At 37.7% G+C, this 13,243-nt stretch overlaps 1 protein-coding gene across 3 annotated transcripts in view; it reads right to left on the reverse strand.

Moving 5' to 3' along the window:
* Nucleotides 1-12,479, reverse strand: part of map1ab (microtubule-associated protein 1Ab) — a 35,097-nt gene extending 22,618 nt beyond the window's left edge. Inside the window, exons 1-2 of one of the 3 annotated variants that reach the window (XM_039647077.2) lie at nt 12,219-12,479; nt 10,211-10,312 (exon numbers count right to left, since the gene is read on the reverse strand). In XM_039647077.2, coding sequence (XP_039503011.2) covers nt 10,211-10,312; nt 12,219-12,450 — 334 coding nt within the window. In that variant the 5' untranslated portion in view covers nt 12,451-12,479. Of the gene's footprint in view, nt 1-3,112; nt 3,257-3,277; nt 3,454-10,210; nt 10,313-12,218 lie in introns of those variants that run through there. The other 2 variants (XM_089127412.1, XM_089127413.1) reach the window with 2 other exon arrangements.
* Nucleotides 12,480-13,243: the final 764 nt, after the last annotated feature.

Consider the following 13,243-nt stretch of genomic DNA (forward strand, 5'->3'; position numbering starts at 1 on the left):
TTTCGACCACAGTGATTCAGCAGCAGTGGAAGAATTCTCACTGCAGCACTACATAGGAAAGAGAAGGTGATCCTCCCACACTAAATTTGCAAGCTCCCAGGGATAATGGCCATTTGTGCACTCACCTACATCCCCACCAACACAAACGCCTTCAAAAGAATGAATAAAAGACTGAAATATTTCACCAAAAGGTGACTTTGGAGCAAATGGGACAGCTTTACATCATAACTTTGCCATGACAGCAACGGTTTGTTGCATCACATCTCGTTTTCAGCACATTTAACTCAGCCACAAAACGTCATCTGCACTTTCATCAAGACTGTTCAAATTCCCTCTATGTTGAATGCAACTTTAATATAAACTTAATGAGCTGTTACATAAAGATCTGCCGACATACATTTAAATCGGCTAATGAGCTGACTTAGTATAAATACTGAGAGTAAACAAGTAAATTAGAATTTAACGGTTTATTTTGATGGCAGCAAAGCAAAGGTTAAATGTTTGAGAGAAAACATTTGGACAAAATTGCATGCCTTAAGAGATTGTCTTTTAATTAAAAGCACAGCAATCCACAGATGGGCACCTCTTGCCACTTAGGTCGTGTCCCTTGAGTCTGTTTGTCTCAACTGACCGTTCCTAAATCCTGAAAGATTATCCAGTAAGTCCAAAGTTGAATTGCTAATATTTTCTAGGTTGGACCATTTGTGTTGTCCATGGAAACTGTAATCAGTAGGTCTAAAATTGCTGTTCCCTTTTCCCCCCCAGCATTTTCCAATGTCAAATGGAACAAAGCATGAGTCACTTTGGTAAAGCCCTACAACAGTTTCAGCCTTGTCTTCAAAGTCTTCAATGGCCCATTTTTACTCTGTGGCAGATGGATGTGCCCTTCAGTGTCCTAACACCAATGATATCATGAAAGCTTAATGATGGATCTTCCTAAGCCTAATAACCCAACACACTGCCACAAAACATTTCAATTAATTTAGATTACACTGAAGGATCTCATATTATAAATAAAAGAAAAGTAGGTCCACTCTGCACCTCTACCAGCTTTAGGTTACAAACAGTAGCAATGGAAAAATGACTCAGCAGCTCAAATGCTGTTAGACCCACTGATGTCAGTGGGTGTTTCTCTATGTAAGAATCCCACCCAGACAGCTGTGCCAGAAAATAGAACCAAGGAAGCACTGAAACATTTCAGAACTTTGAAATGACAAACAAATGGATTTAAAATTTCCTCAAAAGATAACAATGATTTAGACTATCAACTCTTCGTAGTATCAATTAGATTTATTTTAATTCAAGCAGGTCTAATTTAGTTCCCTGATGTTGTTTGTACATGTATGATGTAGATAAGTTCATCACGAGCAGAACAGTTGAATCTATTAATAGAGTAGATTCAAATGTTAGCTGTGCCAAATGAGACAAAGAGTCATTTTGTGAGTTTAATTAGCCCCCACAATGATTTTCAAACACGGAACGAGTCATCAATTTAGTCATTATTTTTCATGAATGGTCCTTAACCGGCTAGATGTGCAAACGGTTTGTAAACAGAACGAGAGAGAAAGAGGGAAAGAGAGAACGAGTCACAGACAGCAACGCTGAGTCACAGAGCTCCAAACAAATCAGAGGCTGTGTCTCAAAACCTACTGACAAGCTAGAAAATATTTATGGTCATCATAATAGGTAGCTTGGTGGAAGGATTGATTATTGTTTATGAATGTATCAATATTTATGGGATATTAATTATGTATTCCAGCATATTAAATGAAGAGTGGTAGAGATGATTGTGTATGAAAACTTGCTGAGCCGCTTCGCTTGCCTAGACAGCATTTTTGGGCATTATAAGATTTTGAGATATAGAGCAAGTATGTTGCATTATTTCGATTTTAAATTGATTCCAATTATCGAACGAATGAGCCTTTTGAGTCGGTTCTCTGTATTGAATCAAAAACATAAAGCACATCCAGTCTCTAAATTCCCGAGCTGATGACTTTTGAGACAGTTTAAGTGAATCAAAACATACTTTGTGAATAGTGTAGTACAATTCCAGAACGAATGACGAGTCGATTCTTTTTAGTGAATCAAACATTCAGCGGTTCTAACGAGCCGACATTTTAATTCATATGACTCATAATGAAGTTTTGTATTTAAATATAACTAGCTATTATTGTATCATAAACTAATAACAGTGTTGTGGTATGTTATACATTAGGGCTAATGACACTTAAAACAGTTCATTTACGGTTAAATGTAGCTGCAGTCTATTGTAGCTATTTTTGGAACGAACTGAATGAACTCGTTTTTTTATGAAATATCCTGTAGGCCATATTTAATGCCTCCAAAATATCTTTGAAAAATTAGTAAAAAATATTATGTTAACAAATCTTTCACAGAATAACCGTTTAGTGGAAATCTGAGACGATTTCATCATTTGACATCTGACTGCAGCAATGGAATTAGGCTACATTTCTTTTGTCCAAATATTCCTTCCACAAAAGTAGGCTACAAAAAGAATCGTTAATGAACTGAAAAATAATTGTTAAAATAATTTCCTCAACTTTAACATTAAAATTTCCGATTACCGCCTCAAAACTTTTGAGAATAGGCTAATATTTTATTCAGAAAGACTAACACGTTTAGCATCTTAACACGTAGGCTACGTGCGTCATACTGCAAATAATCATTTGAGGTGATCATTTTGCACAAGCACAAAATAATACAAAGTAAAACAACTTTAAGTACCAACTGTCAAATACACATAATTTCACAACCTGTTAAACAGCCAAATAAAACAGATCTTCAAAGCAACAAAGTCTGTCCGAGCGAGCTCTCCACCAAACAACCTCCGTCCGTCACCTTTAAAGTAATCCAGTTAGTTGGATAAAGCACAGGTTCTTCGTAGACTCTGTCCCCAGACATATGTCGCAATTAGAGGTAGATTTAAACGACTGTCTGGGTGTTTAATTACCAATTTTTTATTCCGTCACGGAACGCGTCAAAAACACATCATTATGCGCATGTCGCGCGCACCATAAGCCCCGATTACCCGACCAAAGTCATAAATAATGTCAATAAGAATACAAATATGCGGTCAAATAAGGATACGCACCCTCCAAGACGTCATAAAGCAAAGTGTCTCAGACTGTTTGTAGCAGCTCGCATCGCAGGACTCTTTGTCCCGGCCACTGCGACACTGCGTAAAAGTCACGCCAGTCACCGCAGCGCGTGCTAGAACGCCGTCTCAGAAGTCTGCGTGACAGAAAGTGATACATACCGTGTGCTGATGCGGGCCACTTTAACAGTGCGTCGTATGTCTCGCGACTGATGGGTGTTCTGGAGCGCAGTCACTGCTGTGTGTGTGGGAGGGGCTGGGGAGTGTGTGAGGCTGGCAGATTTGGGTTCTCGAGAAGAGCAGGATGGTTGCAGCAACTCTGGCTGCAGCCACCCGCCGATTAAACTACAGATGCAGCTACTGTCTGAAGAAGAGGGGCAGGCGGGGAGGGGGAGGAGGGGGAGTTAGTGATACTTTCAATGCACCATAAGTAACCCTTTCATGTCTTGTCTGGTCTTGTCTATTATATTACATCATATTATATTTATTATTGTATTAGGCTATATTTAGCATCTTTTGTTTGGTTCCTTTGTGAATTTGTGGGTTCAGTCTCACTGATTTTCTTTGTTTTATTGGTGCTTTGTTCTGGCTGCTGCATTGCACCGGCCTCACGCAAGCTCTATTAAAGCTTTATTAAAGCCTGAATTGCAATATCAATGGCTGCATCACATGCCCAGTCATGTGATATACATATGGTGGCGTCCATGAGGCGACGGCCTGCTCAATGAATAGAAGTTAATGTCCATTTACACAGAACATGTTTTTGCTTTCAATTGTAGACATGTTAGATGCGCTAGACAGATGTGTCTGACCGTTGATCTTGCATCTAGTGTCTTTTGCAGCATTTCACACGACACAGTGTTCTAAAAAACGCCGCAGTCAAGTTACAAGTTAAACTTGCATTTTTTTTGTTCCATTGCCCTGTGTCTCACATTTTTAACCCCCAAAACACCCCAGACAGCAAAACAGTCAGTGTCAGCCCAGATCCGGGCCACATCTGGGACTGTATGTGGATTCCATGCGTACCAGATGTGGGCCGGATATGTCCCAGACTCTGTGTGAACAACTCCTAAAACAGCTTTTCCATAGTTTTTCAGTCTCTCAGTGTTTTTATTCAGTCATGTAATTAATTAATAAATCATGTTGTTTTCCACCTTAAAATGCACTGGGAAACTTACAGTCATAACCAGTGCATCATTCTAATGATTTATTAAAAACATCATAAAGACAAAGTATGCTAAAAATCAGTGCAAGGTCATTTTTATGCTATGGTTTTGTGCTTTGACTCAAACAGAATCTGCAGTGTTATCAGTATCCAAATCATATATTATTGAGCAGCCTCAATTATGCATGTCTGGCCTTCCTCTACTCTTGGATGTCAGCACAAACTGTATGAATGAACGGCTCTAAAACACTTATTGCATTTAGGAGTGTGGTCCTGGTCAAGACAATCTCCTGAACTCCAAACTGAATGTCAGAATGGGAAAGAAAGGTGATTTAAGCAATTTTGAGCGTGGAATGGTTGTTTGTGCCAGCCGGCCGGTATAAGTATTTCACAATCTGCTCAATTACTGGGATTGTCACGCGCAACCATTTCTAGGGTTTACAAAGAATGGTGTGAAAAAGAAAATGCCTTGTTGATGCTAGAAGTCAGAGGAGAATAGAAGAGCAACTTTAACTGAAATAACCAGTTGTTACAACCGGGGTATGCAGCAAAGCAAATTGAAGCCACAACATGCACAACCTTGAGGCGGATGGGTTACAACAGCAGAAGACCCCACCGGGTACCACTCATCTCAACTACAAATAGAAAAAAGAGGCTACAATTTGCAAGAGCTCACCAAAATTGGACAAAATCTCGATTTCTGTTGAGACATTCAGATGGTAGAGTCAGAATTTGACGTAAACAGAATGAGAACATGGATCCATCATGCCTTGTTACCACTGTGCAGGCTGGTGGTGGTGGTGTAATGGTGTGGGGGATGTTTTCTTGGTACACTTTAGGCCCCTTAGTGCCAATTGGGCATCGTTTAAATGCCACGGCCTACCTGAGCATTGTTTCTGACCATGTCCATCCCTTTATGACCACCATGTACCCATCCTCTGATGGCTACTTGCATCAGGATAATGCACCATGTCACGAAGCTCGAATCATTTCAAATTGGTTTCTTGAACATGACAATGAGTCACTGTCCTAAAACAAGCAACTATTTCCAAAGTCAAGGTTAGTAACAACGCAGGAATTCTGAGAAAGTCCGCCAGCGTGTTTTTTTTTCTTTTCCAATGCACCAGTACCTGCTCACTGTTCATTTATAATGTATGACAGCCCTCTCTAAGGTCAGCTCACTGTAAACATTTTCACAAGAAATCCCCTTCTGAAACACGATCGTGGTGACATTCATAATATAAAATATTTAATATATAAAAAAAGACCAATAAGACTGCAGAGTCAAAATGTTTCCAAACGAAAACTCAAAACAAAATCTGTCTAATCAGCTTAAGTGTTTGTTTTGTTTCTCATTTCAGTGCCTGTGCCGATCCACGGACGTCTAACTGGCCTTTTGTATCAGTCAAAAACAAAAGCCCACTGAAGATTGCTCACACAATTGAGGGGGATTGTGTTTGTCCGGCAAACGCACAGACTAGAACTGGGTAAATTGATTTTCAGAGATGGATATTGTTTGATGAATTTATTTACCTCAATGTAGTATGTGTGTGATTTTAATTTTAATTTTATTTATTTATTTATTTTTTTGGTGTCAAGAGCAGCAGCCCTTTCCTGAGCCGTTACATCAGCCTACTTCAAAGGTGCTTTAAAAATGTTCAGAGGTATGTAAAAAGTTCAATATAAACATAAAAGTTTTGGCTCAGGGCCTTAATTATCAGTCTGTCTGACAGTCATGTGATCGTTCACTTCCCCCTCAGCATCAGTGAAATTCATAATTATGGCTCAGTGCTTGTATTATAAATAGGTCCTGCTTGAGGCTTTGAGCTCTACTGTACCAATTTCCTTTGTGTGTATCCTGGGAGGAAAAGGGGGACCATAAACTTGTACATTGAGGTCCTTTTTGCACTCACAGTGACACCATTACAGAAAATGACTCTTTCCCACCTCCTTTTAAACCGTGAAAGTAAAGATTTTGTCTATGCATGCAAACTTTACATCAGCAACATAAGCATAACACTCTTTAAAAGTGTTTGGGGTGGTAAAGAATTGCTTTGAGGGTTTCCGACTCACAGGAGACATGCAAACTAGCAAAGAAATCCCTGATAATAGAATCAGACAGCATGAGAGGGAATGTCTGGGTCAGATTCTGGGTATAGCGCCAGCTAGGTGCTGTTAACCAGGGCACTCGCAGAAGAGATAGACAAGGTGAGGGGTCAAGCTTCGACTGGTTACTTCACTACGAAGCCTTTGTGATGAATGGGAATGCTAGACAGCTTTCTCCAGGAATAAGACGGGCCAGAAATATCAGAAAATTCTTCCCCAGACCATTACTTTCCAGCCTGCAGACAATCAGTCTTCTTAACCGTTGACTCATAGAGCATAACGGTGGTTGAAACGTCTCATTTGGCCTCTATAATAGGATATTCGAGGGGATGAAGCCTGTCAGCAGTTAATGCAGGATGAGTTTATTAGAAACCAATTATGGCAGAATCTGGCATTAAAAAAAAATCACAATCAAAACAATTACTTTAATTTTACTGTTGGCCATTTCTCGGAATACATTAAATATCATAAATACATAGTGTCATTATATAAATAGAGGAACACTTTCATAGTGTGCATACAGTACTTCGCTCCTGACAAAGTGCACTCATTAGCTCCTCACATCGGCGCTCACCTTGGCTCATGCCAAGATGCAGGTCACCATGGAAACGTAGTAGAAGAAGAGAGGAGGAGGTTGAGTGACTCAGTAAAAATGAAAACACTGATCATGCCGGTTCCTCTCCCTGAACCGCATTAGCCGCAGTTTTAGAAGCTAAACCTCAAGACACTGTGGCTCTGACTGATCGAGGTCATTTCTGCTGTGAGTCGAGGGACTGAGGTTATACCTGCTGATGTTTGCGCTTTTCTATAATCTGGGAGATTGTTGATGCCTCATTTCCTTGTTGGTTCTGTGAGACATTGAAGGAATCAGTCTTGTTGCCTTTTAAACTATATAACCTTTAATATATGAATATGCTTTTGTTGAAAGGAAAGTATTAAAAAAGGCATAACACAATTTAATAATATGCTTTGGTCAAGCTCAGACACTTAAAACCAAAGGTGTGTGTGTGTATAAATATATAAAGTTAGTCATTGTGAGGAATATACAGTTAATTACAGTTTTTTTTTTACATTTGAAAAACATACAATTTCTGTACAAGATGAAAAACAGACAAATTTATGTACAAGATAAATTTTTTAAACAGATGTTTGTGCTGTTGTTGGTCAATCAATATAGTCACTTGCTGGTTGATGATGTTATTAGGGAACCAAGACAATTTCTTAATAAACTGCCATTTTGTCATGTTATAAGTTGAGACATAAGGAAAAATTCACTCTTATGAGAATTTAAATGTGATTTTATGATTTAAAAAAAATATAAACTACTGTGCAAAAGTTTGGGTTCGATAAGATTTTTTAATGTTTTGTCTCATATGCTCACAAAAGATGCATTTATGTGATTAAAAATACAGCAAAACAAGAATATTGTGAACTATTAGTAAAATAACGGGTTTCTATTTGAACATATTTTAACGTTTATTTATTTATTATAATAAATAATATATAAAATAATAATAAAATAATATATTATAATAATATATGAATATATTATAACATTTATTATTTATATATCAGGAAACATTTCTTATTATTATCCGTTGTGTGTGTGTCTGTGTGTATAATCTGTTCTCCATTACTTACAATATCCATTAGATGGCAGCAGCTCATCATTTTATATTTATGAACAAGATGGGAAAGGACTGAAAACACAGTTAAAAAAAATAAAAAACATGCAGTTTATCCTTAATTCAACTTTAAGTGCCTGTATGTCCAAACATTTTTAGCAAAATATCCATCAGTCCTAGACAAAGCAATTAATTTAGCCAATATTTTATTTTCCATTTTGTTACCAATCAGAAGAGAAACAAATCTATTTGTGCCCTAGGACAGCCACTGAATTCCCATTAGCTTGAATGTAATTGATCTATGCTAAGGTGCATGCTGAATATGATAGGGTACAATCAATACTGTGGTCTCATTTGAACCATCAACCCGGGAGCCTTGTGTCTGACAGGCCTTGAGCCACAGAAAAGCACAATCTGAGACATCAACCTTTAGTGGCTGTTAACCTTGTATCACCCCACAGACCAGTCATCACAATCTAATCTAAGCACACATCGTGCCCTTCAGCAGGGTCAGAGGGCGTCTCTCCACCTCCCAAGCGCCATTTGATCATTTTTTGGCGTTGCAGTTTATTAGTGGTGCTCTTTTGTTCTAACCCTAGTAAGCAATAAACTTTGGTGCATACACACTCAAAAAAAAATGCTGGGTTGTTTTAACTCGGTTTTGGGTCAAATATGGACAAACCCAAAGATTGGATTAAAAATGCAATTTAAAAATGTAACCCAAAATTGAGTTAAAACAACCCAGCATTTTTTAGTGTAATTCACATACTGTGCTACAGACATGTATCTACCTCAGATAGTGTAGCTTAAGGAGAAGTGTGTTATTACTATTCTAGACTGTCAGATTTATAATTTATGAAAAATTCAGAACTTAAAAAACACACATAGCAAAACTATCCCAGAAAAGGGGGCAACAAGTGACTCTCTTTGTGTTTGAATCATTCAAGCGATTCGTTCAAACACTGATTCATTCAGGAACAAATCAAGTCTGTGGCTGCGTCCGAAATCACATACCTATTTAGAATAAGTTCTTACTTGAAATATACACTAAACTGATTCATTCAAAACCACATTCATTCAAGAATGAAACAGCCCTGTTGTGTGTTGCTGTTGTGTGTACAGTGTCAAGACACACTCAAACACTATACGAATGTTATAATGCAGCAATAGCAGGAATCAAGGCTCAAGGAAGTGCAATTACACAACATTCTAAGATGAAGAGGTGCTCTTTTGGTTTTCAACTGTGATAACTAATGTGCTCACTTACAGAATCACACACTACTGCTATTTATATAGTACATTTCCAGTTATGAATCGGTCCATTGGGTCGGATTGCTTTCACACCTCAAGCGAACCGCCCCAGAGTACGTTTGCAATCGGTCTCGAAGCGATTGTTTTGGTCCTGATTGCCGTTTTCACATATACCTAAACAAACCCAACCAACGGAGAAAACGCACCAGGTTCCGAAACAAACGCTCAGGTGTTAAAGTACCCTAAAAAACATTGACTTCAGGATGATGGAACCGGAAGTGCTAAAACTAGTTTCCTGGTTTTGGCCTACAGAAAAACATAATTCCTGCAGCACACTCTGATTATCATTTATTCAATATTGACTGTGGTTATGTGAATACGGTCAAGTGCCTATAGATTCGTAAAACAAAAACACCATTAGTCGTGTGATTACCAAATTATATAGCCATTTACATTAAATCTGTCTCCAGGTACTTTAATTCATCCCATTAACAGCAGCTTAAGGTTTAAAATTGGTTACTAGAGCACTTTCTCAGCCGTTAGGAAATGAATAGCATGCTAGCCTTTAATCACTTTTATACTGAAACCAATTGTGCCTCAGGCCCGTCCCGTCCCACCCCACACACACTGCAGCAGTCAAGCAGAGCTCTGCAGCTCCTCTCCTCCTGAATCAGCTCTTTGATTAGCACTGTGCCAGGCAGCACCCGTGCAAACACACATGCTGATTGGCTGCATGCTATCTCGGAGCTTGCTGTAAGCTAGAACACTGCAGTGTGACCTTGGGCTGGTAGTATTTGAATATAGCTTGATTTTCAACTTTTCATTGAAAATATGTATTTATGAGTGGCATTAATTAATGAAAAGAGCTTTATCTTTTAATACAGTTTATCTTCATTTGCATTCAACAGTGCTGCAGGATCTAGATGTCACCCTTTCAATCGGACTGACCTCTGACCTCGGCTGAGAACTGGGCGGAATGTCTGGTTATGAAAAGCTGTAGTTGCTGGTCCAGGTCACATTCTGACACACTGATGTCCCAGGATCGGATACCTGCAGGTACAGAGAGAAATGTGACATGATCATGTACTGGATGCAATGTTCATCCACACCCTCATTTGACATCTTTCTTTCATATTATATATCGTCCTTCTTTATTTTACAATTTATTATTATATTATGTTATATTATTATAACAATTTGTGTTGAAAAATTGAATTAGATTTCCTTAAATTTTCTTATGTATATCACTCAAAACTATTACATTACTTAATATTTTATATTACTTAATATGATATATTATAACAGTTTGAGTAAAAATGTTAGTTCAAAAACGAATCTGCATTTTATTTTTTAATCTACTGGTAATATTTAAATTCATTTATCACGTTTCTTCTTATTTATTCTTATTCTCAATTTCTCAATCACTTACAGTTCAAATAAACCTTCTGTTTGTATTCAGGTTTAAATTCGATATTTTAACCCCGTATTTTCACACGAGATTCAGTGTGTTATGCTCAGAACATTCATTGAGTATTACATAGCCTAAGATCCCAAAAGTTCAGATGCTCTAGTCTCTTAAGCTCCAACTGTGCTGATCTTCGAAGTGTGAATTGGAGAATTAGGGAATGAAATGAACTCTATGACTCTCCTTGGCTGTGTCCTACTCCTTCCTCATCTCTTCTTCATGCAGATTATTTGCTTATTTTAAATCAAAGTACTAATGATTTTTGGCCACTTTGAATGTTCAGATTAATAAATTGTTGAAAATCATTAAATCATTAAATAATTATGGAAAATCCTAAAAGGTGGGAAACAAATATGTTTTAAGAATTCTACAATAATACAGTGTTTCAGTTGCTATGAAATTCTATATCTAGTCTATATCATACAACAAGAGCTAAAGGGCTACAATTTTCAAACTGTTCATTATACACAAGCTTACTTAAATGTGACCCTGGATATTAGTGGCAATAGCCATTGTATGGATTTTTATTTTATGCCAAAAATAATTTGGATATTAAGTAAAGATCATGTTCCATGAAGATATTTCGTAAAACATATAAAACATATTTTTGTGAGTGAATGAAGCACATAAATGGATAACTTTAAAGGAGATTTTGTCAATGTTTAGATTTTTTTTTGTACCCTCAGATTTTCAAATACTTGTATCTTAGCCAAAAATTGTCCTATCCTAAAAAAACATAAATGGAAAGCTTATATTCAGTTTTGATGTTTAAATTCAACAAAAAATTGACCCATGTGACTGGTTGGTCACGGGTCACGAATGTTCATGAAGATGCTTCTATTGAATATAATAGGCTGTGCACGTTTTTATCTCCTGTCATATTAATCACAGCCCCATAGTAAGTTCAAACACGTGCCCAAAATATACTGGTAAATAAACAAAGGCTTGAAGCTGCAATAATATCATGAGATCTGCAAAAACTGCAGCTTCATCAATTTCATCTAAAAATGCACAATTCATGGGCATGGCGCAGTGCTCAGTGCAGTCACGCGAGGTCGCCGCAGTGTGCTGTATAGCCTACAATAATGGTCCCATCTGAAATTATATCGCTCAAAAGAAGTACAGACGACAAGAGATGTCCTTAATCATGCTCCATTAAATAAATTATATCTTTGGGAATGATTTGTAAATAGGCATGCACAGCGTCGATTAGACTGAAGAAACATCCGTGATTAAATGCACGCGCCCACCGCAGCAAAGTATGCAGGCTAAAGCTGTAAACTTCATTTAAATCAAGTTAAATTAAGTATGCAAGACATTTCTAAGATTTATTTTGGGCGATATCCCATTACGAATTAATATACATACAAGGATGCATAGGCCTACTCTCGTTATCTGGCATAATTCAAAACGTGTTTTAAATTCTGAAAGAAAAATAGATTAGGCATATTTAGTGTCAGAAGAGTCATGCTTTCAATAACAGAGGCTCACCGCGCTCTATGTGCTGTCTGGCGGCGTGCAGCTGATGCTCTGTCGCGATCTCACCGATCACGATGAGCATGTAAAAGTTTCCCTGGCGTGAGGTCGGGTCGCGGCGGCGGGGATGCTGAAACTGCTCGCGGTCCTCGTCCTCCTCCACCGCTGCCAGTACACCTCGTCCTCGGGGCGGGATCTCCATGGAAACAACCCCTGGAGCCGACGCCAGGCCCGCAGTTATCTCCATGACAACTACTGCCACTTGCCCCGTCTGCAGAGTTAAGAACGGGAAGGCTGCTGCTGACACCAGGCGAAACTAGGCGCTGTTTACCTCCCTGTGATTGGACGAAAGACCATGCAGCTGTGTGATGTCACGCTAGACGCCAAACAATGTCATATTCATCTGTAATTTAACTGTTGTTTAATAAGGCTTAATTATTCCTGGTGCTACAATAGACACTGTTTTTAGCCTATATAATTATTGAATTCAACATTCAACAATGCAATTAAAAACAATTAGGCTATTCGATAGTTAATTCAGAAATATTCAGAAATGTACTGTATATATAGCCTACTGTAGGCCTATATACTGTATAATATAAATGTTGATGAATAACATTAAAGTTACAATAACAGTAGTTTTAAATAAAGTAATCAAATGTAAAATAACATAGTCTTCACTGTATAAATTAAACATAGATTTAATTTTAATTTCATAGATTTAAACTAGTTATTCAGTTCAGTTATTCAGTGATTTTTTTTTTCTGTCTTTTGTTGTTTGGTTATCATCAAAAACACAGACATCAGCAGAAATTTTAGGCTGCTGTCACTTTAGCCTGATGCACTGACGCACATGCGTTGTGTTTTTCTACTGTTTACGTTCTTAAGCCATAACTGATTATGTTTACTAGAACACTCCCCGATATTGGCATTTTTGACACAATTTTGTGTGAATTTGTTTCCTTAATTATTATCATTAATATTATCAGTCAAAAGACAATGTGTGAAATAATACTAATAATAGACTGACTTGCTGCATA

This window comes from Pimephales promelas, chromosome 25, assembly GCF_988280905.1.
Source record: "Pimephales promelas chromosome 25, fPimPro1.hap1.1, whole genome shotgun sequence".
Taxonomy (NCBI): domain Eukaryota; kingdom Metazoa; phylum Chordata; class Actinopteri; order Cypriniformes; family Leuciscidae; genus Pimephales; species Pimephales promelas.